This window comes from Schistocerca cancellata, chromosome 1 (genome assembly GCF_023864275.1).
Source record: "Schistocerca cancellata isolate TAMUIC-IGC-003103 chromosome 1, iqSchCanc2.1, whole genome shotgun sequence".
Classification (NCBI taxonomy): domain Eukaryota; kingdom Metazoa; phylum Arthropoda; class Insecta; order Orthoptera; family Acrididae; genus Schistocerca; species Schistocerca cancellata.
This window is the reverse complement of record NC_064626.1, coordinates 884,430,577-884,456,987: the sequence shown is the minus strand read 5'-3', so window position 1 is coordinate 884,456,987 and position 26,411 is coordinate 884,430,577. Positions and strand designations below refer to the sequence as shown.

Genomic DNA, 26,411 nt, shown 5'->3' with positions numbered 1-26,411 from the left:
CCATAGCATATTTTCTGTATGGTCTTAGTAGCAGTGAATTGGGTCATTGATCCTGAAATGACAATATCTTTTTTGCATTGACATATTAAGTCTGCTCAGATGGAAGCCACTAACATCTGGAGGGTGACTCAACTGAAGAGAGTTCTTTTAAGTTGGACTAAATCAGTGATGGAATCTAGTCTGTTGAAGAATTTAAGTTCCTGTTTAATGGAGTTCTGATCAGGGGCAGGTCACAGTTAAGATTTTGTAAGAGTAAAGTAACCAAATTTGAATATAATTCTAGCTTCAAAATCCATGACTATTCTGTGCAGGTTAGTTTGGCATTTCAGAATATTGTTTACGAAAAGGGCTGTTTGCTTGTCATATGATGCAGGCTGGTGTGAGTACCCTTGAGATTAATAGTATCACATGCTCTACAGAAAAAAATGGCTATTTTTAGCAACTGGACATATTAAGCAGCTGGCTGAATGGTCAGATTCCTTCCATAGATGCCAATGTTTTGACTAGGTCAATTTCTATAAAGAAAAGGAACTACTGAAAACCGCAGAAGGTGGTTTTAGTCACTTGGTATTGATGCTGGATTGAGTTTCCGCAATATCTATATACAAATGAGTGGGATAAATCAGATAGACAGAAGCCAGTGCCTGAAGGAGGTGAGATTTGAAAAATAAATTAAGGGACAGGGCAAAGGTGGTGGTGGTAATTACAGACATTTTGTTTGTTTGTTAGAACAGATCAAGCGGTAGAATTAAGGGTAGAAGGGGGACTCGCTTTCAGAAAATGTATGGTGCAACTGAGAATAAAGGTCTGTACTTCATAATTACAACAACAAAAGCTTTGTCTAACTGTTTCTTACTTCCATAGCTGTTTTCCCGAGCAGAAATGTAGCAGGCACTTCACCACTCTTAATTAAAAAGGATACACAAATATATGTGTATTCTACAGACAGACCCACTTGTAACAGGCTGGTTTTACTTGAAAGAGAGTGAGAACAACAGAGCTGAGAAATATTCATTGCAGTCAAATGATAACTGGAAGAATGTATTGGGAAGAAGGAAAGATGAAGTAATAAAAAGTAAAACAGACAGAAAGAAAGGAACAGATGAAGGGAAGAATTTTTTAAAGGAAGAAGAAAAAGTTTATATGTAATTCTAACTACAAAGGGAGTTATTGTAGGATGTAACATCTCTGATTACTGAGCGGGTTTGATCTTTGCCTTACAGCTATGTGGAGAAACAAAAGCACAAGCTTGATGTAAATGTATTGAGAGATGTATACACAAAGTTAAAATAATGTTTCAAGGAGACATATTGGGGGTAAATCAAGTGCAATAAATGCATAAGTATTGCATCTAAAAAAAAGGCTGGTAGCTAGCATGATCACATACATATTGCTTTTGTTGTAGAAATAGTCAGGAAATACTAATGTAGTGTATAATTTTGTCTTTCGAGTACTCACTGAAGTCTTGCACTCATAGTAGAGCTTTCATAATTAAATATCATTCAGTATTATCCAATAGACTATACCTATGATAACCACAAAAACAAAGCAGTATCTTTAATTGAGGGCATTCCAGTAGGGGATTTGTAACTAACATTTCTAGATCATTAGGGATGAGGCACACAAGGAACTAGGAAGGTGTTACAACGTTCTGGATTTACACATTCTGGCAAAAATATGTAAAGACAGTGAAGTTGGTGGGAGGACGGGGGGGAATGACAATGTAATTTTTGGCTATAATGCACAGTGCAAAATATGTCCATTCATTCATTGCACAAGTAAACTAACAACCAACATTAAATTTCACAGTTTAATTTTGTACAAACAACCTTTTTGCCATCACTTAGCTGAAACAAGTATAAAGTTGTATGTCCCTGATACTACTAAGCTTTTGTAGAAACTAATGATGAGCATAGTCATGTAGAGATAATTATGGTGACAAACTAGTTCTGTAGTTACAGGATACATATCACTACAATACTGTGTCATAAATACTAACTAGACCATTTATGCTAAGATTGTCCACCAGATATAAAAAAAAGTTTCTTACCTGGGTCAACAGGATGGGAGCAATTGTGTTGGTTTTATATATTTCAGCAAGTTCTTCTGCTTTAAGATCTGCTAGTTTAGCAGTCTTGTTTCCACTTATTCCAGCATTATTTATTAACAGATTTAGGCCTTCATCACCAACAATTCCTTCAACATCTTTTGCAAACCCCCCTAGGCTGGAAAAATCTGTAACATCTGAAATTACAAGAACATATTAACTATTTGACAGCAACACATTTGCAGTACATATTTTAATAAGAGTTTTTTCAATTTCAATTATTGTCAGAAAAACAGAATTTGAAACCTTTTTTTACGTTATTGTTATTAGTTTGATATTAATGTACTTTAATTAGGAGACAAATCAGATTCAAAGCTGAAAATTTCAGCATTAGCTTCTTTAGCTCACAATTGAGCAAAGGTAAACTATTTACAAGTTGGGCATTAGGGGAGCATCCAATTCCAGCTGACTGCTTTGACCTGTGAAATCATAAATATGGCAGAAACACCTACTTCCAACATATATAAAATGTTGACGATGTCATCACTACATGCACTTGACGACAAATGCGAACAAAAATAAAACTGGCACAAGAACTTCTCACTCCAAAAATAAAATGAAACTAATGGGGCAACTGTGGGAAAAAGGGAATTAAGGGCAGAGACAAGCTAAATATATAACAATGCAAAAGACTGCACCATTCCAAAACAAATATTATCAATAATAAAAAAAACCTCAAGTTACCACATAACGCTACAGTCACAAAACCAACAGGAATCGTACACTTAACTCGTGTGTGTGTGTGTGTGTGTGTGTGTGTGTGTGTGTGTGTGTGTGTGTGTAACTTGATGATGTAGGGCCTATTACCTTTACAAAAAATTGACGATTTAACAGTGTTCATTCTACTGATTACAAATATCCATTTATTGATATGTTGAAGAATAATTCTGACTTTACATAAGAAATAAGACTTTTTGCTTTGTAATTAATGGGACAAGAAATAAATTTGGAAAACTGGTGTCATTTAAGTACAAAAGTAGCTTCTGTCACTGGGCGAACAGAGGAAACTGACTGAAATCTCAAGTAGGACTCATTTTATAGATTTAATATGGACGGATAGAAAATCATCTTACCTAACAGCAGCAGGAGAAAGCACATAAAATATGTGGAAATACACAAGCTTTCAGTGTCAGTGGCTCCTCGTTCTGGAAGAAGTGTGGAAGGGAAAGGAAACAGAATGAAAGAAGAGGACTGGTGAGGTTTAAGAAATGGGAAGAGTTACGGAAAAGTCAACCAGAACCATGGGTCAGGAGAGACTTACTGAAATGGATGATAATTGAAGACTTTATAGCTAGCTAAACTATACTCAGCAGGAGGAAGGAGTTCATAATAGAAACAGGCAAGTTATCTTTAGAAGTTGAGTTAAATTCATTCAAATAAAACAGAAATAATAAGTTGGGCTGAAATTGGTGAAATGCAATGACATAAGGTGTTATCTATGCAGAAATGCCTAATCTGCATTGTAATGAATATATCCTGATAAATGAGAATTTTCTTCACACAATTTTTCAAACTTGGATTCTACTTATCACAAGCTTTCACCTTTACGCTAGCCATCCATGTTCTCTTTCAGGAATGACACAAACATCGGTTATTTTCCTGCTATCTTTCCAAACTAAGTCATGGAAGTTCTCCTATTGGAAGCAACATTACCTGGGGAACGTATTTGGGTGGAGCATTCAAGACTGTTCATATACTAGTAACCACATGAAACGGGCTGCTATTTTACAAACTGGGTTTAGTAGTTGTGTGATTATTTCCACCCTGTGAATGAGTGTAATGTAATTTGTCAGGAACAAGTAGCTTAAAATATTTTAGAAGAAAAGGAGATCACTCGCTGAGAAGCATAAGCCTACACACACACACACACACACACACACACACACACACCTCTATGCCCCTACAAGGAGCCGACTGGATGCACAACACCACACACACACACACACACACACACACACACACACACACACACACACACACCTCTATGCCCCTACAAGGAGCCGACTGGATGCACAACACCACTGGTGCATTTTGGCAGGCAGGCTAGATTGGAGTTGGGGAAGTATTGGGTGGGATGGGTAGAGGGTGACATTGTTGGGGGTGAGTGGCTAGTAGCTTACAGGGGGGCAGCTAGTTTGTAATCAAGGAATGCCAGAGGATTGGGTGGCAGGTGCAGGGGCTATGTGTCTGATACATGGGTGTTGGAGCTGGTAGGGAGCAGTGCACAAGGTGACATGGTGATGTGAATTGGGAGGGGATGATAGGATGGAAGACAGGGAAACTGTTGGGTGGAGGGTGCAGGGGCAATGGGTGACTAGAGACTGAGGATAGGACAATTGTGGAAGCAAAGGATATGCTCCAGAGATAATAACCCATCTGCATGGTACAGGGAAAGTGGCGGTGGAGGGAAAGATCCAAATGGCCTGCATTGTGAAGCAGCCACTGAAATTGACCTGGTTATGCTCACATACATGTTGTGCTACTGGGTGATCAAGATTGTTTGTGGCAACATTTTTGACAGTGGCCACTGATGGACAGCTGATAGGTAACCATACCAATGTAAATACCTGTATAGTGTTTACAACAGAGTTGGTTTATGACATGGCTGCTTTCACAAGTGACCCGGCCTCTGATGGGGTGTGATGTGCCTGTGACAGGACTGGAGTAGGAATTCTGGGTAGGTCAATTGGGCAGGTCTTGCACCTGGGTCTTCCGCAGGAATATGGTCCCTATGGCAAGAGGTTGGGAGTGAGAGTGGCATAGGGATGTTGTGGAGATTGGGCAGTGACAGAACACCACTTTAGGAGGAGTGGGAAGGATTCTGGGTAAGATGTCCCTCATATCAGGTCATGATGATAGAAAATCAAAGCCCTGACAATGGATATGGTTCAGTTCTCCTGGTCTAGGGAGATGGTGATGAGAGAGGGTGCTCCCTTGCAGCTGATCTTTGGGTTAGCGGGAAGATTAGGGTGCAGTAGGATATGGCACAGGAATTCTGTTTGCAGAATGGGTTTGAGGGGTTGTGCCTCTCTGTGAAGTCCTTTGTTAGATCTTCAGCATATTGGGCAAAGGAGTTCTTGTCACTGCATATATGTAGCCCATGTGTGGCCAGGCTATATGGGAGGGAATTTCTGGAGTGTAAGGGAAGGCTGTCACCAAAATGCAGGTGCTGTTAGTGATTAGTGGGTTTAAAGTGGTCAGAGGTGTGGATGAAACCATCAGAGAGGTGGAGGTCAACATCCAGGAAGGTAGCACATTTGGTTTAGGAGGACAAGGTGAAGTAGATGGGAGAGAAGTTGCTGGGGTTGAGGAAGCTCGAGGATAAGCTATCTTGGCCTGCATCATCGAGATCATGAAGATGTAATCAATGAACCTGAAACAGACCAAGGGTTGGGAAGTTCTGGGAATTTAGGTAGTTTTCCTCTAAATGGTGCTAAAAAAGTTGTCGTAGGAGAGTGCTGTGCAGATGCCAGTGGGTGTGCTGTATACTTACTTGCTTTTTTGTCTTCCCCTCAAAGGAAAAATAGCTGTGTCTGGATAGAGTTGGTAAGGAGTATAAGGAATGAGGTAGTGGGTTTGGAGTGTGAAGGACACTGTGAGAGGTAATTTTCAGTAGCGGTAAGGCCATGGACATGAGGGAGTTTATATGTAGGGATCAGGGAGGTAAACAGTTGGATAGATGAAATGTTGGTGAAGAAAGTGGTTAGTATCTTTGATAGAGAGCTGGTGAAGGAAATGGTTAATATCTCTGATGGAGAGTCAGTGAAGGGGAAGTAGTGTTTGATGTGGAAGGCTAGGTTTGGAACAATGGTTGGAGGTATTGGTCAAATAGAGTGGAAATTCTTTCAATTGGAGCACAATAGCCAGCTACAATGGGGTGTCGAGGATTGTTGGGTTCGTGGTGAATTTTGAGCATGGATGCACATGGTGTCATTGGGGTGAGGAGGGAGATGGACTCAGGGAAGAGGTTCTGGGAAGGGCCTGTGGATTGCAGTAAGGATTTGAGGTTTTGTTGGACTTCTGGCATGAGCTCACAGTGGCAGAGCTTGTAGATGGAGGAGTCAGACAGTTTGTGCAGGCCTTGTGCATGTTAGTCACTGATACTGATCACAAAAGTGGTGGAGCCTTTGTCTGTGGGGAGGACAATTAGGTCGGGATCTGTTTTAATATTGTGTATGGCTGGTCTTTCTTCTGCTGGAAGGTTAGTGTTTTTAGGAAGGGACCTGGGAAAGGATGGTGAGGCGAAGTTCGAGGTAAAGAATTATTGGAAGGTGACATGGAGTGGTTATGAGGGATAGGTAGAGGGAGGGTCATGGTTGGATAGTGGTATGAACTTGGAGAGTCAAGGATCAATGTTAGGATTAGTTTCATTCTGCCAACCAAATGGTTAGAGGGATTGCTGGCAAAGAAGTGTTTCCACTGCAGGGATCAGGAGAAGGAGAGTAGATCTTTGACAAGTCCAGCATGGCTAAATGTGGGTATGGAGCTGAAAGTGAGGCCTTTGGATAGGACTGAAACTTCAGTGGGACTGAAGTTTTTGGGGGAAATAACAACAGTGCTTTGGTTTGCTTGGCTTCTGGATTGTGTGGAGTGTTGGAAGGGAGTTTTGGAGACTGTGGTAAATTGAAAAGACCAGCTAGGCAGGGTCTGGGTGTTACGTGGGGTTGATGAGGGGGTTACTTGTGGGGGGGGGGGGGATAGGTGTTGATGTATAGTGGTGCCCCTAGGTGGGAGTAGGATGTCAGTAGGTTGGATGGTTTATGAAGTTGTTGTCTGGAATGTGTTTCTGGCTGCTGGAGTGCAAAGGTTTCAGTTTCATCCGTGCAATGTATGCAGTAAGCATTGCATAGTAACAGCATCTTGTGGAGGCAGTAGAAGTGGTTCTGAGATGCCCGTAGCATGAAGAGGTGCTTCTGCAGTACCAGATGTTTGGGGGATAGGGACCGACAGAAAATGTAGAAGTGATGGTCACTGGGAAAAGAGGGATGGAATCCAAAGAAGGGGATTTTTATCATTATGTCATTTGGAAGGAGGGGGGGGGGGGCAGCATTTAAGGAATAGGATATGGGACTGGGTTTTAGCCAGGGAAAGGGATACTTTTCTGAACTGGTGCAGTTACATGGAGCAGGTGTCCATTGGAGTACGGATTGTATTAGGGGAATGGGAAATGGATGAGTGAAAGTGTTAGGTGGTTATAGGGGGGACTGGGTAACAAAGTGTGAGTTTGGGGAGTGAAAAGGATGGAAGAAATTGTGCTGCGGGCAGTAGAGTAGTTTTCTGAGAGGATATTTGATTGGGTAAGTTATTCTCATGCACAAGAAAGAAAAAGGAAAAACATAAAGTTGTGATGGGAGAAGTGTGTGACGAAGGTGGGTGGATTCAGATGGAAATGTAATGATTATTGCCAGGAAAGTGTTATAAGTGTGATTCAGTAGACAGTGGTACATTGAACAGCATGTGATGCCATCGTAATGCCGCGACTCATGCTACAAGGTGTCACAAAACTTGTGTGTGACCACTTTGGTAGATTTTTAAGATAGCGTGGTGTTGACAATTTGTCATTTGCCACCAGATGCTCTGTTAACACTGATGTTTCATGTTAACAGGTGACTGATGAGAACTGTACCATTTTCAGTAGACATCCAAAGATGATTGGCCAACTGTGGAAGGTCATGTGAAAGCAATAAAAAACAATCATGATCAAGACTTAACTTATGTATGCCCAGCAAAAATGGTCACTAAACTCTTAAAATTTAATATCTATTATTGTTTCAAAATGTGTGTAAATATCTGCACCTCAACTCAAAATTTCCTACAATGTTAGGTCATATCATGTTCCTCTTCAATTTTTTCTTACACAGTCCATGTTTTGACTTCTCTGTTGGCTATTCTTCAGGATATGCCATTTGTTAATAGCCACATTAGGCATTACTGCTAAGCCTTGTAATATTAACTGAAACGTCTTCTGTGACTGAAAACATCTTAGTTAACCCTTAAAAACAAAGATTCTGTAACTTACCAAACGAAATCGTTGGTACGTTGATAGAGACAAAAAACACACAAACACACACACAAATTTCAAGCTTTCGCTATATGTCTGCTTGTGTCTGTATATGTGCGGATGGATATGTGTGTATGTGCGAGTGTATACCTGTCCCTTTTTCCCCCCAAGGTAAGTCTTTCCGCTCCCGGGAGTGGAATGACTCCTTACCCTCTCCCTTAAAACCCACATCCTTTCGTCTTTCCCTCTCCTTCCCTCTTTCCTGATGAAGCGACCGTGGGTTGCGAAAGCTTGAAATTTGTGTGTGTGTTTTTTTGTCTCTATCAACATACCAACCATTTCGTTGGGTAAGTTACAGAATCTTTGTTTTTAGATATATTTTTCCCATGTGGAATGTTTCCCTCTTATTATACTCATGTCATTAGTTAATCCTTAAATTCGTCCCATACTGCTAAGGTAATATAATAAGTATGTGAGTTTTTTTGGACTGTTGTAGGATTTGACAGATATAATAATGTTTGGATTGATTTCACTGTCTCATAAATGTTTTTTTTTAATGACAGATTTTCACCATAGATAACACACGACTTAAATTCATTTAAATAAAGCACAGCCAAATGAAAAGATGTTGTTGTTATAAAATTTCATTATAATATAATACACAGGTTCTGTCAACAGAGCCTAGCTGAAAGGGGATGTAAATGTCTGGCATAGTTGATTGATGGTCCAAAAGGAATGCCACCCAGCAGTATGTAGACAGATTTCTGAACTGTAAATTCATATGTGCTGAAGGCTTTGAGACCAAATATTTTTTCTCCTCCCTCTTTGATAGTGATTAATAGATATACCATTTGTGTGACCTTGCAGCATGATTCTTTAGTACTGACTATGCTGTAAATTTTGAATGGATTGATTCAGGTACAGCACTAAGTAGCAGAGTGAAGAAGTACGTCATCTACAATGTAAGTGTGATATGTTTACAGAATGATAAAGAATGCAGTTGTGTTTGAACATTAACAGTGAGTGTAATACATATAGCTAGAGGTGTAAGCACTCAAGTGATTTATTATGTACTTATATTGTTGATCTTCACAGACTTCAACACCAACTTATATGTTGTTCTGGGCCAGGCAGGCCATCAGATCCTGGCAAGATATCTGTTAATATTGCAGGGAGTGTTGTTCAGAACAGTGAAGACAGCAAGGGCTATTGTTTGTGTGCAAACTGGCAGGACATGATTGTAACTTTGGGTAGTTGTAGGAAAAATTTGGCAATGTTGACAATAACAGACACTGCCTGGAATAATATTTTCTGTTCTGTTTTATGCACCCACTCCGTGCAACCTTTAGCTTTGGTGAAGAGTACTAGTTAATAAATTACAAATCCTTATAGGTCCACAAAATTGTGTGATCAACTCAAACATCAACACTGATGTCTTGGGTGCCACACACACACACACACACACACACACACACACACACACACACAGAATGTGAACAGTGCTTTAGAGAAGCTGTTTGTCTGTTTGACTCTGCAAACAAGTACTTCCATGAATTCTGTTGTTCATAAGTGCTGTCTGTAATTGTAGCCTGCTTGCTTGCTTGTCAAGCTGACTGCTTGTCCATCATAGTCAAGCACACTGTGGAAACTTCAGAGTGTGTCTCCCAGTGCTATTCAGTCTTCTGTGTAAATTCAAAACTTTGTATAATTCTGAGTGCTTTGGCCAAAGACAAATCCAAAAACCATAATGACTGAGCACTTACTACTTTGTCAGGTGTGTAGTGAATAATCCAAGACAATTTATGACAGTGGTAGAATTCTGATCTGGAACACTGTATGCATTTTGTGCCCTGAAAGCACTTCACAAAGCTTAGTTTTCTAAGAAGACAAATTACTTCCAGAAACAACCCATACAAAAAGAACAATATACGAATGTCAGAAGCATTTACTTTTAAAAGTGGCAAAATGATTGTGTACTTAACATAGTTGCATTTCACAGCCATCAATGTCATCCTGAAATAATGGAAACAGTGGAACTGCAGGTGTTGTCAAACACGTAGCTGTCAACACTACTAACTGTTGTTTTTGCGTGGCCATCAGCTGCTTATGTCACTATTCTTGAGCTTCAAACTATTGTTGCAACAAGGCCTTTTGTTGATAGTGCCCTTTTCTTGAGATTTCAGGAACTGTAGTATTGTTGCATCCATCTTGTAGCATTGTGAATTCAATCGGCCTTGTCACCACGCATGTGACACATTTATAGACCACCGCTAACAAAAGCAGTTTATAGTTTATATACTGAGCAAACCGTAACAAATCTGTGGACTCAGTAGTACTGAACAACTTTTTGCTAGGACTAAATCTCCAATTTGACAATGTGTGGGTTTTATTTTCCTATCAAGTTTCTGCTTCCTCTTGTTGTAATGCTGATTTGCAGTTTCTCTCACAATGTCCTCTCTCTCAGTGGCATAAATACTTCTGCATGCTGGGAATTCAGTGAGTTTACTAATGAAATAAGCAGGTTTATTGTTATATAAAATTTTGTATGGTGAGAATCCAGTTGTGGTATGTTGTAACCACTTAAGGGGAGGTTTACCATCTTTGGCCCGAAGAAAGCATGTTCTTTGATAATTTTTTTCTCGGTATGTGTTATAGATATCAATGTCAAATTTGGTCAAAATGTTTGTTGATATTTGCTCTACAAACTGGAATTTTTCGGACTTGAAATGTCGAAGAACAAAGGTAGAAGTGCCGTTGGAAAGAAACAAAATTACGATTCCACGTGCGGTATGTCACAGGTCAGCTGTCTTGTCTGAAATCAAAATTGAGTTGACGTTAGCGAAGCATATAAGATGCTTTAGGAGTAGTACCTCGCATAAGTTATTTGGACCACAGGAAACAAAATAGCGGCCATTTGAAAAATACAGGGTTTTCTTCATCTATTTTTCGACTTCGTCGGTCAAATAAAAATATTTATGGTTGATGGATCAAAATAAAAGTGGTACAACTTCTAGACAATTTAGTTAGCTTCATCGGAAACAAAGAATCATGGCAGTCGGTTCTGTATATTTGGAGTTAATTGCTTTAGTTAGGCCTACTGTGTGAAAATAGTCTTTTGCGATTTTAAAGCTGATTTTCTTGCTAGTTGCTTTCTTCAGAGGGTAAAGATTTATGTGTTTCGAGAGTAAATCTACCATGACAAATATATATTGAAAACTACTGATAGCTCTTGAAATTTGCCAAACAAGACAATGTTTAATAAGTGCATTTGCTTATTTGGTATTACACTTTGCAAATAACCTCTACCAATTTTGATGCTAATATTTACCCTTTGACTTCTATCACAAATAGCAAAAACTTTCTGCGTCTTCTGGCAATGCTGTGAAAATATGTTTTCCTGAATTTGTTGAATACATTTCAATGAATCACAATTCCATAACTTTCATGAGAATATCTTATAAGTGTGTCACTATACTGGTCTGGCCAACAAACTTTCCACCTGTCACTGTAAGGACTGCGTCTAAAAAATGAAATACCTTTATAAACTCCTATTCTTTCCTAAATAGCTTTTTGCACCTACTTGATCCTCTACTGCCTTCACTACTTCATCCCTCAAAGCTACCCATTCTTCTTCTACTGTGTTTCTTTCCCCCATTCTTGTCAATTGTTCCCTTATGCTCTCCCTGAAACTCTGCCCAACCTCTGGGTTTAGTCAGTTTATCCAGGTCCCATCTCCTTAAATTCCCACATTTTTGCAGTTTCTTCAGTTTTAATCTACAGTTCATAACCCATAGATTTTGGTCAGAGTCCACATCTGCCCCTGTAAATGTCTTACAATTTAAAACCTGGTTCCTAAATCTCTTTCTTACCATTATATAATCTATCTGATACCTTCTAGAATCTCCAGGCATCTTCCATGTATACAACATTCTTTCATGATTCTTGAACCAAGTGTTAGCTATGATTAAGTTATGTTCTGTGCAAAATTCTACCAGGCGGCTTCCTCTTTCATTTCTTACTCCCAATCCATATTCACCTACTACATTTCCTTCCCTTCCTTTTCCTACTATCGAATTCCAATCACCCATGACTATTAAATTTTCGTCTCCCTTCACTATCTGAATAATTTCTTTTATTTCATCATACATTTCTTCAATTTGTTTGTCATCTGCAGAGCTAGTTGGCATATTAACTTGTACTACTGTAGTAGGCATGGGTTTCGTGTCTAACTTGGCCACAATAAGGCGTTCACTATGCTGTTTGTTGTTGCTTACCCGCACTCCTATTTTTTTTATTCAGTATTAAACCTACTCCTGCATTACCCCTATTTGATTTTGTATTTATAACCCTGTATTCACCTGACCAAAAGTCTTGTTCCTCCTGCCACCGAACTTCGCTAATTCCCACTACATCTAACTTTAACCTATCCATTTCCCTTTTTAAATTTTCTAAGCTACCTGCCCGATTAAGGGATCTGACATTCCACGCTCTGATCCGTAGAATGCCAGTTTTCCTTCTCCTGATAACGACAGCCTCCTGAGTAGTCCCTGCCCAGAGATCCGAATGGGGGACTATATTACCTCCAGAATATTTTACCCAAGAGGACGCCATCATCATTTAACCATACAGTAAAGCTGCAAGCCCTCGGGAATGGCAGAAGGAAATGGGGGCCAGCAGAAATGGCACAAGAATACTCTGAAGTCTAGTGAGAAGAAGTGCCACATCATCACTGATAACTGGTAGAATATTACTCCTGTTTGTCCAGGTTGGCATCAGCTCACACAGAATGACTGACAGCATTTTGAAGAACAAAAGAAAAAATGTGAATCAGACAAGTAGACTGCTAACTAGAAACAGAGGCAGTGTCCCCTGAACAACCTACTTCAACTACTACCAGATGCAGCCAACACAAGTCACTACAGTAGACAAGTTTTCAATTCGAGACTTTGACTGCATAATCACCTAAAGTGTCATAAACTCAAGAGACAAAGAAAGTTTACCATTTGCTGTGTTTACAACATTACTTTATATCAGAAATTATAATTAACATTCACAATCAATAGAGGAAAAGCCATAGCAATGAAATTTTATTTGTCACCAATGAAATTTGATAATGAGAGAGAGTCTTTATAGAAGTGTTGACCTTGCCTCAATCCTAAACACAACTGCACATATGAGTAGTTTTTGGGGTCAAAATGAATCACTAGTGGAGCACAGTCAGACTGCCCGGGTGCTTCTTATGTGTAATGTCTGACCTTCTTAGTTTCCTGGGCATACATTTCCACTGCAGTGAAAGCTGGTTTTAACCCATTAATTGAGATCATGGTAGACAAAACTTATGTCTTGTTATCAATTATTTTTCACAGAGAACTTGAAAGGGCTCATCATATGGGGACTCAATCAACTTAAATGTCACATCATGTATGCACAGGTCTTTGATGGTGGAAGTGGTGCAACAGTATATATGTAGACATGCTCAAATTATATGTTTGGCAGAACAAAAGTTTCCTAATAGGGAGGGGGGGGGGGGGGGAGGGGAGGTTATATGCTATTTCAGCTGGCAAGCGTCTCACTGCCAGATATAATTCAAGCAGTCCTTTTCTGTATTCGGCCAAGCAATGTATTGTCATTTTAAGTCCTGAATATGAGAGATTGTGAGGTGAAGAAATGGCCTGGTGTCACAACTCTGTGGTAATAAACAGATGTCCAGTGGGTACTGAGACATTGAAATATAGTCTTGAGTTTGAGTCTGGTATGCTTATGTGCAGAAGTTGCATGCAGGATAAAGAAGAAAAGAGTAACTTTAATTCTTCATCATCCTTCTATGCACTTGAAAGTGATTCAGAATTTGATTGTTTTGCCGTGACCTCATTGTTAGATAGGACATGTGCTGGTATACTCCGTGCACCATTAACGCACTTCATTGTTAGAAAGGACATATGCTGGTATACTCTGTATACCATTAACACACCTGACATCAGTAGTAAATTGAGCTGTATAGTCTTGATGTTGTAGCTGGTATGATATGCTTTCTCAAATTCCGGGTGGAAAATGCATATCAGCAGTTTGTGGTCTGTGTAAAGTGTGAGCTGTCGATCTTCAAGCATGTATCAGTTTTTTCTTATACCAGTACATAGTTGCTAATGTGTATTGATTCATGTATTAACACAATTCACGTTGTCCGTCGCACTTCACATAGTGTAGACCGGGAACTGTCTGCTAGGCATGCCCGATGTAAAACTGGCTGGGCACGGCCCGTGCTGCCGGTGTTGTTCTTGTTCCACCGGCAGAGGGCGCAGCCGAATTCTCGCATGCCCTCTGGTGGACGGGACTTTACTTGCGGCAACTACTGTCCGTGACGCACCGTGCCGATGTGTGCCTCCCGCGATCTTTCTGGTGGCTACTGCAATTTATCATGATGATCATGGGCAGCAGCTTGTGTGTCATTGTAAGCATCTGATTCCACCTGTCTGTTCAAGAAGAAGAATATAATAATTCCAATCCCAAAGAAAGCGGGTGTTGACAAATGTGAAAATTACCAAACTATCAGTTTAATAAGTCACATCTGCAAAATACTAACGCGAATTCTTTACAGACAAATGGAAAAACTGGTAGAAGCTGACCTCGGAGAAGATCAATTTGGATTCCGTAGAAATGTTGGAACAGGTGAGGCAATACTGACTCTACTACGACTTATCTTAAAAGAAAGATTAAGGAACGGCAAACCTAAGTTTCTAGCATTTTTAGACTTAGAGAAAGCTTTTGACAGTGTTGACTGGGTACTCTCTTTCAATTTCTAAAGGTGGTAGGGGTAAAATACATGGAGAAAAAGGTGATTTACAATTTGTACAGAAACCAGATGGCAGTTATAAGAGTCAAGGTGCATGAAAGGGAAGCAGCTGTTGGAAAGGGAGTGAGACAGGAGTGTAGCCTCTCCCCCTATGTTATTCAATCTGTATATTGAGCAAGCAGTAAAGGAAATAGAAGAAAAATTCGGAGTAGGTATTAAAATAAATGGAGAAGAAATAAAAACTTTGAGGTTCACCGATGACATTGTAATTCTGTCAGAGACAGCAAAGGACTTGGAAGAGCAGTTGAACAGAATGGACCAGTATCTTGAAAGGAGGATATAAGATGAATATCAACAAAAGCAAAACGAGGATAATGGAATGTAGTCGAATTAAGTCGTATGATGCTGAGGGAATTAGATTAGGAAATGAGACACTTAAAGTAGTAAAGGAATTTTGCTATTTGGGAGCAAAATAGTTGATGTTGGTCGAAGTAGAGAGGATATAAAATGTAGAGTGGCAATGGCAAGGAAAGCATTTCTGAAGAAGAGAAATTTGTTAACATCGAGTATAGATTTAAGTGTCAGGAAGTCGTTTCTGAAAGTATTTGTTTGGAGTGTAGCCATGTATGGAAGTGAATCATGGACAATAAATAGTTTGGACAAGAAGAGAATAGAAGCTTTCAAAATGTGGTGCTACAGAAGAATGCTGAAGATTAGATGAGTAGATCATATAACTAATGAGGAGGTATTGAACAGGATTGGGGAGAAGAGAAGTTTGTGGCACAACTTGACTAGAAGAAGGGATTGGTTGGTAGGACATGTTCTGAGGCATCAAGGGATCACCAATTTAGTATTGGAGGGCAGCACGGAGGGTAAAAATCGTATAGGGAGGCCAAGAGATGAATACACTAAACAGATTCAGAAGGATGTAGGTTGCAGTAGATACTGGGAGATGAAGAAGCTTGCACAGGATAGAGTAGCATGGAGAGCTTCATCAAACCAGTCTCAGGACTGAAGACCACAACAACAACATAACAATAATTTCAAAGTTTTAGATGATGCTTCATGTACTGTAAACTTTCAGTAATGGGGTTACTGTTAGTTATAGAAAGCTAAGTAATTTTAAATGTTCATGTGATTTTCTTTGGTAGTCTATTTCATCCAATTACACAAACATTTTCTAACTTATAGATTCTACTATGAGTTCTTCATGTAACAAATAAAAGACACACAACAGTGGCTTCAAGCAGCTAACCTCTACCTGCAGTCTGAATTAACAACATTAGTAAATTACTTCCTGTCATCTGTATTTATATTCAAACATCATGATTACAAACATCTTTTGGCTATAGTACATGAACCTCCATATACATCAGTGAAGATTCACTTAATACTGTGTTGGTCCACCAATGATATCCAAAATAGATATATGTAATTAAATTTTGCATACATTTCACTAATCTTTCACTCTCTCTCTCTCTCTCTCTCTCTCTCTCTCTCTCTCTCTCTCTCCCGTCCCTCTCGTCTCTCTCTGCTCACCCACGACATTACAGCACCAGGATATGACAGGATCTTGTTGCAACCCTTGTTCACTCAAGTGCGAGTAGCCCTTAGCGGCTCGTCATCTTATTTACAACTATTCACGACGTCGCCTTTCCAGCTTAAATTTTTTAAAATGTGACTTGTAAGTAGATTTACCATAATGGCCTTGTGAAATATGTGCACTCATTACTAAGGGAAATCACACAATCCAGAATCTAGAAAGTGGTTTGGATACCTATCCTCCCACATGTGAATGTAGTGCATACTAATGTGCCATCTTACTTTATTGGGCAGGTTCATGTCCACAGTCATGGATGAGTTAGTTAGTTTCATGTTCTGTGGATCATTTGCATATGAAAGGAGTCACTGTACATTGCAAGTTAATTTATAAATAAGGCTACTTACTAAACATTCATTATTTACAGATGTGAGTTAGTAATTGCTACACACCATGCTTTACAAGTTTCAATAATACAAATTCTTCTACAGAGTAGCAGTTGTCAAGCTGAAACTTTTTCAATATGTTTTCAAATTTTTCTTCGGTGCCTGTCTGACAGTTTGTAACACAGGATAATTTATCAAAAATTTTTGTTGTAGCATTGTGCATCCCTTTCTGTGCATAAGACAATGTTAATGTGGAGTAATTAATGTCATTTTTCCTTCTCGTATTTTAACTATGTATATCATTGTTCCTTTTGAACTACAGTGGACTGTTTACAAAAAAATTCACGAGAGATTAAATACACTGTGAAGCAGTAGTCACAATGCCCAACTCCTTAAACAGATGTCTGCAAGTTGTTGTGGGTGAGCACCATATATTAATCTTATAGTACATATTTTAGCATTGAGTTAGCCCTGAATATTATTCCATATGACAATACTGAATGAAAATATGCAATAAAAAGTCACTTAATGATTTTTCTCTCCCCAAGATTTGCAATGATTCTAAGTGCAAACGCTGTTGAACTAAGTTGTTTTAGGAGATCCAAAAATGTGCTTTTTCTGTTTAAATTCTCATCAGTATGGGCAGCTAAGAATTTCTATTTATTATTTCCTTACATGGTATTAAACTATTGTTGGTGTAGTACCCTCAGATGTGCAGAACTGAATATGTTGTGTCTTTTGAAACTAAGAGTCAGACTTTTCAAAGAAAACCAGTCAATGATACTTTTGAAAACTGTTTCAATTTCTTCACTTATGTATGGATGCTTGGATTGATTGCAATACTAGTGTCATCTGAAAAAAGAACTAATTTTGTTTGTTTTATGTTGCATGGGAGATGGTTTACATACATGTGGAACAATGGCAGTCTTAAAGATTGAACCTTAGGGAACCCAATACATGATTTTTCCCCAGTCAGAATGTCCCTAGACAAATTGGTTGCATTAGTAAGTACAACTTTCAGCATTATTTTGGTTAAATATGACATTATCCATTGGTTGGCTACACCATCAATACCATAAAACTTGATTTATCTAGAAGAATACTGATTCATCTAGTCAATGTCTTAGATACTTCAAAGAAAATACCAACTGATGCTCTTTTTGCCACTTAATGCTTGTAAAATTTGGTGAATAAACATGTAAATGGCATTCCAGTAGAGCAACTCTTCTGAAAGCCAACCTGTGATTTGCTGAGGATATTAATGTTGCTTAAGTGAGAAACTATTCTGGAACATATTTCTCAAAACTTTTGGAAAAGGATGACAGAAGTGAAACAGGTTGGTAGTTATTAATGTCTCTCTTATCACAGTTCTTAAAGAGATGTTTAACAAGGATATATTGCAGTCTCTCTGGAAAAATGCTTTACATTAATGATATTTCACATTAGACGGGGCTTATTGTAAAGGAACAAATCTTTAGTACTCTATTGGAAACACCAAAAAAATCAGGCAAGCTTTTATTTTTGTGAAAATATATAATATACTTAATTCCCAAAGGAGAAGTAGGTGATGCTTGAATTTTATGAGCTGCTTTTTCAACATACTGCCACGATTTTTCTCTTGAACTGTTAGTCCCTACACTATATATTTGCTACCTGTGACTCTTCATTTATAGCCCTTCCATTCAGTACAATAGCGATGTTGTCCTGTTCTGTGGCTGGTTGTCCTGTCTCTCATTTCACTACATTCCAAACAGCCTTAGGTCTGTTGTCAGAATACAGATTTTTGACATCATGTATGTATTTATTTGTGCATATTTCTAGGTTTTTAATGACTTTTCTTAATCATTTTGGATAGTTTTTGTAGTGTGTAACTACTGGTTATTGCCAGTCATTTCGCTCTTCCTTTCACAAGATACTTAAATCCCTCTTATGATAATTTTTTTACATGGTTGTTTAATGTCCTTTCTGATTAGCTTATGTGGAAAGCTATTTTCAAATAATGATACGAATTTATCATGGAGTAGATTTAATTTTTTGATAGCATTTGGTTCATTATAAATTTCATCCCACGTCATCTCTTGTAAACTATTCTTAAGAGTATTTATCCTGGAGTCATTAATTATTCTAACTGATTTCTACTGAAAAGTATCCACATTACGAAGCACTATCTTACTTATCCTAACTAACTGAGCAGCGTGGTCAGAGAGAGCATTTGTTACTGGATAAACAATTAATTTTTTGCGTTTAGAATTAGGGCTCTGCTGTCTTTATCCATAAGTGTTGTAAAGTTACTTACAGAGATCAAATTATAAAATCAAAATATGGTTTCCAGATCATGGATGTGGATATCAAATTCCTTCTCATTACCATGTTTTTGTTGTGGTCTTCAGTCCTGAGACTGGTTTGATGCAGCTCTCCATGCTACTCTACCTTGTGCATGCTTCTTCATCTCCCAGTACTTACTGCAACCTACACCCTTCTGAATCTGCTTAGTGTATTCATCTCTTGGTCTCCCTCTACGATTTTTACCCTCCACGCTGCCCTTCAATGCTAAATTTGTCATCCCTTGATGCCTTAGAACATGTCCTACCAACCAATCTCTTCTTTTTGTCAAGTTGTGCCACAAACTCCTCTTCTCCCCAATTCTATTCAGTACCTCCACATTAGTTATATGATCTACCCATCTAATCTTCAGCATTCTTCTGTAGCACTACATTTCGAAAGCTTCTATTCTCTTCTTGTCCAAACTATTTATCGTCCATGTTTCACTTCCATACATGGCTACACTCCATACAAATACTTTCAGAAATGACTTCCTGACACTTAAATCTATACTCGGTGTTAACAAATTTCTCTACTTCTGAAATGCTTTCCTTGCCATTGCCACTCTACATTTTATATCCCCTCTACTTCGACCATAAGTGTCTCATTTCCTAATCTAATTCCCTCAGCATCATACGACTTAATTCGACTACATTCCATTATCCTCATTTTGCTTTTGTTGATATTCATCTTATATCCTCCTTTCAAGATACTGGTCCATTCCGTTCAACTGCTCCTCCAAGTCCTTTGCTGTCTCTGACAGAATTACAATGTCATCGGCGAACCTCAAAGTTTTTATTTCTTCTCCATGGATTTTAATACCTACTCTGAATTTTTCTTTTGATTCCTTTACTGCTTGCTCAATATACAGATTGAATAACATAGGGGAGAGGCTACACCCCTGTCTCACTCCCTTCCCAACAGCTGCTTCCCTTTCATGCACCTCGACTCCTATAACTGCCATCTGGTTTCTGTACAAATTGTAAATCGCCTTTTTCTCCCTGTATTTTACCCCTGACACCTTTAGAATTTGAAAGAGAGTACCCAGTCAACACTGTCAAAAGCTTTCTCTAAGTCTAAATTTGCTAGAAATGTAGGTTTGCCTTTCCTTCATCTTTCTTCTAAGATAAGTCGTAGAGTCAGTATTGCCTGACGTGTTCTAACATTTCTATGGAATCCAAATTGATCTTCTCCGAGGTCAGCTTCTACCAGTTTTTCCATTTGTCTGTAAAGAATTCGCGTTAGTATTTTGCAGATGTGACTTATTAAACTGATAGTTTGGTAATTTTCACATTTGTCAACACCCGCTTTCCTTGGGATTGGAATTATTATATTCTTCTTGAAGTCTGAGGGTATTTCACCTGTCTCATACATCTTGCTCACCAGATGGTAGAGTTTTGTCAGGATTGGCTCTCCCAAGGCCGTCAGTAGTTCTAATGGAATGTTGTCTACTCCCGGAGCCTTGTTTCGACTCAGGTCTTTCAGTGCTCTGTCAAACTCTTCACGCAATATCGTATATCCCATTTCATCTTCATCTACATCCTCTTCAATTTCCATAATATTGTTCTCAAGTACATCGCCCTTGTATAGACCCTCTATATACTCCTTCCACCTTTCTGCTTTCCTTTGTTTGCTTAGAACTGGGTTTCCATCTGAGCTCTTGATATTCATACAAGTGGTTCTCTTTCCTCCAAAGGTCTCTTTAATTTTCCTGTAGGCAGTATCTATCTTACCTCTAGTGAGATAAGCCTCTACAGCCTTACATTTGTCCTCTAGCCATCCCTGCTTAGCCATTTTGCACTTCCTTTCGATCTCATTTTTGAGATGTTTTTATTCCTTTTTGCCTGCTTCATTTACTGCATTTTTATACTTTCTCCTTTCATCAATTAAATTCAATATTTCTTCTGTTACCCAAGGATTTCTACTAGCCCTCATCTTTTTACCTACTTGATCCTCTGCTGCCTTCACTACTTCATCCCTCAGAGCTACCCATTCTTCTTCTGCTGTATTTCTTTCTCCCATTCGTGACAATTGTTCCCTTATGCTCTCCCTGAAACTCTGTATAACCTCTGGTTTAGTCAGTTTATCCAGGTCCCATCATCTTAAATTCCCACCTTTTTGCAGTTTCTTCAGATTTAATCTACAGTTCATAACCAATAGATTGTGGTCAGCGTCCACATCTGCCCCTGGAAATGTCTTACAATTTAAAACCTGGTTCCTAAATCTCTGTCTTACCATTATATAATCTATCTGATACCTTCTAGTATCTCCAGGATTCTTCCATGTGTACAACCTTCTTTTATGATTCTTGAACCAAGTGTTAGCTATGATGAAGTTATGCTCTGTGCAAAATTCTACCAGACGGCTTCCTCTTTCATATCTTACTCTCAATCCATATTCACCTACTACGTTTCCTTCTCTTCCTTTTCCTACTATTGAATTCCAGTCACCCATGACTATTAAATCTTCGTCTCCCTTCGCTACCCGAGTAATTTATTTTATCTCATCATACATTTCATCAATTCTTCACCATCTGCAGAGTTAGTTGGCATATAAACTTGTACTACTGCAGTAGGTGTGGGCTTCGTGTCTCTCTTGGCCACAATAATGCATTCACTATGCTGTTTGTATACTAATAATGATAACATAATATGATTTGTGCCCTACGCTTTCCTGATAGTTGTGGTTGGTAGCAGGAATAGCATAAGCCTTTTATGCAGGCTCATTACTGTAAATCAACATTTTTTCCCAACGGAGAACTGTTCAAAACACAGGATCTTCATAACTTTTACTGTAACTAGTTCTGTTAACATTCTGCTTCCTTTCATACTACAATCAATCAAGCAATCAATCTCTTTATTCATCCGTTAACAATATACATTGTATGGATGTAGTCAATTACTATATAGTTTCTTATCTTTAATTTGTTTCAAAATATGAATAATAAATACAAATATTTTATATCAGTAATATTAATTATATTACTTTTCCATATTCAGATATTCTTCAATGCTATAAAAACTATCTGTTAGTAAAAACTGTTTAAGATTTACCTTGAATTTATGAAATTCTTTAATTTTCTTTATTGTAGAAAGAAATGCACTAAAAAGTGTTTTGGGTTGGTAGTTTACACTTTTTTGGTAGAGTGCTCCTTTGTGGGTGTGTCTGTGAAAATCATCCCTGTTCCTTGTTTCATGGTTATGAACCTGATTGTTGAAAATTCCTGGTGAGTTTTCAGAAAGCATACACATTCATAAATGTATAAGCTAGGAAGAGTCATTATTTTGAATTCTTTAAATATTTCCCTGCATGACACTCTGCAGGGTACCCCTTTCATTATTCTAATAGCTCTTTTTTGAAGTTTGAAAGCTTGTTTTGCCATACCTTTATTTCCCCAGAAGATCACACCATATCTTAACAAGCATGTAAGCATAATAGGCACACAGCAATGATTCAGTGTTGCAACATTCCTGAAGCATTCTTAGCACATAGCAGCATTTACTTAATTTTTTACTCAAAACTTCTACATGGTTTTCCCATCTCAAGTGCTCATCCACCCATATACCGGGGAATTTTGTGTATGGAGCTTGTGCAATAACACAGTTCCCTAACTCAGCTTTTACTCTTCTTCTAGCTTTAATTTTAATATTACTGAAACTCATCAATACTGTTTTATCCTTATTTATTATCAAAGCGTTATCACTAAACCATTTTACTGTCTCATTTATTGTCCTAGAGACACTCTGCTGTAGGTCATCCTCAGTGTATCCTTTTATAAAAATCCTAGTGTCATCAGCGAACATAACCGTTTCTGCAACTGTCAGATGGTTTGGCAAATCGTTTATGTACACCAAGAACAACAGAGGGCCTAACGCGGAACCCTGGGTCACTCCATAGCTAGTTTTTTTTTTTTAATCTGAAAGATACTCTTTGCCTTTGTGACGTATTTGTACTTTCTGTTGTCTGTGAGAGAGATAAGACATGAACCATTTGAAGGCAAGTCCCCGGACCCTATAACATTCTAGTTTCATAAGCAATAAGTCATGGCTGATTAAATCAAATACTTTAGATAAAGCTAAGAATATTCCACGGCTTAATTCGTTCTTGTCCAAGGCATTTAGAACCATTTTCACGAATTGGAAGACTGCTGTTTCTTTTGATCTATTCTTTCTAAACCATTTTGAGCATTAGTCAGTATTTTATTTTTATTCAGTGAGTCAGCTAGCCTTTCATACATTACTCTTTCAATTACTTTAGAGAAACCTGACAATAATGACACTGGCCTATAATTATTTAAGTCAGCTGTACTAAGCTTTTTGTGAAGTGGCTTTATTATGGAGAGTTTTAGTTTTGATGGGAACACCTCTGTCCTGAAAGAAGTATTAATAATGTAAGTTAGGTGAGTATCTACACTGGTAGAACTATGTTTGATTACCTTGTCTGAAATTCCGTCTATACCACAAGACATTTTATTTTTTAGTTTATTAATAGTATTTGTAACTTCACATTCTGTTACTGGGTACAGAAACATTGTCTTTTCACAAGTTGGTACTTTTATGTTTTTGTTGTTTGAATTGCACAGACTTTTAATTATATTTGGTGCTATGTTCACATAATGTTCATTGAATATATTGGCTACCTGTTGACCATCTTCCATCACTTTACCCTCACTTTTAATTTTGAAATTATGGGTCTTGGTTTTACATTTTCCTAAGCTTCCAAATCGATTTTGATTTATTGCTTCCCTTATTAATGTATGAATCACTGGTTACCCTTTTTGCTGGCTGTAAAACTTTCCTATAGACCCTTCTATATTTCCTATAGTATGGTTTTATTGTTGTATTTATTTTAGCATGTTTGCTTAGGTTTCTAAGGGTGGTTGCTTATTTTTTAATCCCTTGTGTTATCCATGTGTTTGTCTTCTCACGGACTTTAATTCTTTCTAACAGGAATGCTACACTGTAGCAATATTTATAATCAGTGAGAAAACTGTCATACTTTTTGTCTGCGTCATCAGTTTGTTCTATGCCCCACTGCACCCTTTTTAGCATCCTATTAAATACCCTTATGTTGTTTGCATTAATAACTCTTCTTTGTACATATTTTTCAGTGACTGTGTATTTCTTATTGTTCTCATTCCTTATCATCATTTTTAAAGCCATATGGCCAGAAAAGCCTTTACTTCAACACTGTACTTACAGCTCTGTTCGTTGGTAAATATCTGATCAAGTGTTGTTTCAGACCCATCCCCATATCTGGTAATTTCCTGCACTGTAGGTTGCATGTTGTATGTGTTAAACAGATTTAATAATTGTACCTGGTTCTTAATACTTTTGTTAAAATTAATGTTAAAGTCACCAGGAACTGTTGTGCATTTTGACCTGCCTCTCAATTCATTTCAAAGATCATCTATATAATATAAGAATTGGGTAAAGTCACCTGATGGGGACCTATAGATGCAAGCAATTATAGTTTGACAGTCTGTAAGTTCGCAAATACAACATTCAAAATCTTTTTCTGTGCACTTCACATTGCTAAGTTTTACCTCCTTAGATTTAACATTACTTCTAACATAGATGCATCATACACCTCCACATTCATAAGTTTCCCTGCAAAAGCTACTTATTAAATCAAAGTCTGGTATATTTGCTGCACAAATCTGAGTGTCCTGAATCCGGTGCTCACTAATGCACAGCACAGAAACCTCCTTAAGGTTACAGTTAAAAATTACTTCCAGCTCACACATTTTGTTGCCTAGTACTTGTACATTAACATGTTTCTATTATTTTATTGGTATGATAACTAGCATTTTGTGTAAAGTTGATTGACCACAGATTACTAACTCTTGTAAAATATATGACTGCAATTGTTACCAATTTTGTCTCTCGATATAAGTTGCTAAACAGTTTATTTTGCATGTGACATATCATAGGAGACCTTATAATAGCAAATAATTAATGCATGAACTACAAGTTATGATTCCTTTTAATAATATGTGGAGTAAAATTTGCATTACGATGGTTTCATAATAATGCGAATCTCCCCTCCCCCCTTCACTGGGAATGTACAAGAAGCAAAAATTATAGATGTACAGGTAAGTTTTTAGATCACCTACCTAACTTTAACACGTGGATAGATTTATGTTTCTTAGACAGTTCTTGAAGAGCCTGAAAGAGAAAGAAAGTGATACACCCCATGATTATACACAGAAGGGGAAAAAAATCACAATTTTTATAGTTCATGTAGAGACATGTTTCTGTTGCTACGCCTATTGCGATTTCTCTGCTAAAGCTTTTAAAATTAACATTACCCTTGCTTCCTCCGGTTTGCGACATGTTGCAATTATGAATGCTGGGGCTGATTTGTGGGCAGTCAGTTGCTTTACCAGCTCGAGACCAATGCCTCTGCTACAACCAGTAATCAGCACCGACCTCATTTGACTGTTTTTATTGTTAGAATATATAACAAAGAAAACAGACTGTTTCGTACAGGATAATGCGGTTCACAGTTGAATGGCAGACGCCCACTAATTTCACTTTTTTTGTCGTACTAGAAACCTACCAAACTCGTTCAATTACGCAAGAGCGAGGCCTTCAGGCTACTTAGATTACTGTCAGTCTAGTTAATATCTACCTCTGTAGCGCGCAAATTCATTGTATGACCTTGTGGTGGAAAGTGTGCAGCATTTGTCGTTTACTGACGATAAACTAAAATGATGCCCATTCGTGGTTCTGGGTTGTAACGTATCCCAGTCTTAATCATACTGCATTCATTTCTCTGTTTGTTATTCGTTAAAACAATTTCCACAAAACCGCGGTTTCTGTCAAAGCCTTAATAACGTCTTTAATGTTTGAGCTGGTGTTACTAGCCACTCGTATATTACATTGATTATCTTTTAATTTTATTAGTAGCGTACAAATGTTGTTAGCTGTCGTGTATACTATTAGCATATTTCATATGGGTAATTTTCTCAGGTATTAAAAAAGTCACTTCTTTACGTGAACCTGTAGAAACAGACACGCATCTGTCCCCAGTGGTGGCAGAAAAAGGTAGTCAATTGACTGAGCATTTGAGCAACTTTGCAGAAGAAACGAGGCACGCCTCCTTGAAGCAGAATAGCCACCAAACTCATGATTCATGTTGTCTCACACCAAGCAACATTGACAGTGGGCGATACAGGTACTGGGTGATGGTAACCTTTCTTCTTCAAGAAAGACATCCTCCATGGAGAAAGAGTTGTGTGTTACGCTCAGACAAATCAGAAA

General features: G+C 38.1%; 1 protein-coding gene across 1 annotated transcript in view; it reads right to left on the bottom strand.

Moving 5' to 3' along the window:
• The window catches only part of LOC126190619 (C-factor-like), a 49,784-nt gene extending 23,659 nt beyond the window's left edge, over window positions 1–26,125 (bottom strand). Inside the window, exons 1-3 of the mRNA XM_049931036.1 lie at window positions 25,457–26,125; window positions 25,262–25,313; window positions 2,051–2,244 (exon numbers count right to left, since the gene is read on the bottom strand). Of these exons, the coding sequence (XP_049786993.1) occupies window positions 2,051–2,244; window positions 25,262–25,313; window positions 25,457–25,582 (372 nt within the window). The 5' untranslated portion in view covers window positions 25,583–26,125. The remainder of the gene's footprint in view (window positions 1–2,050; window positions 2,245–25,261; window positions 25,314–25,456) is intronic.
• Between the last annotated feature and the right edge of the window lie 286 nt (window positions 26,126–26,411).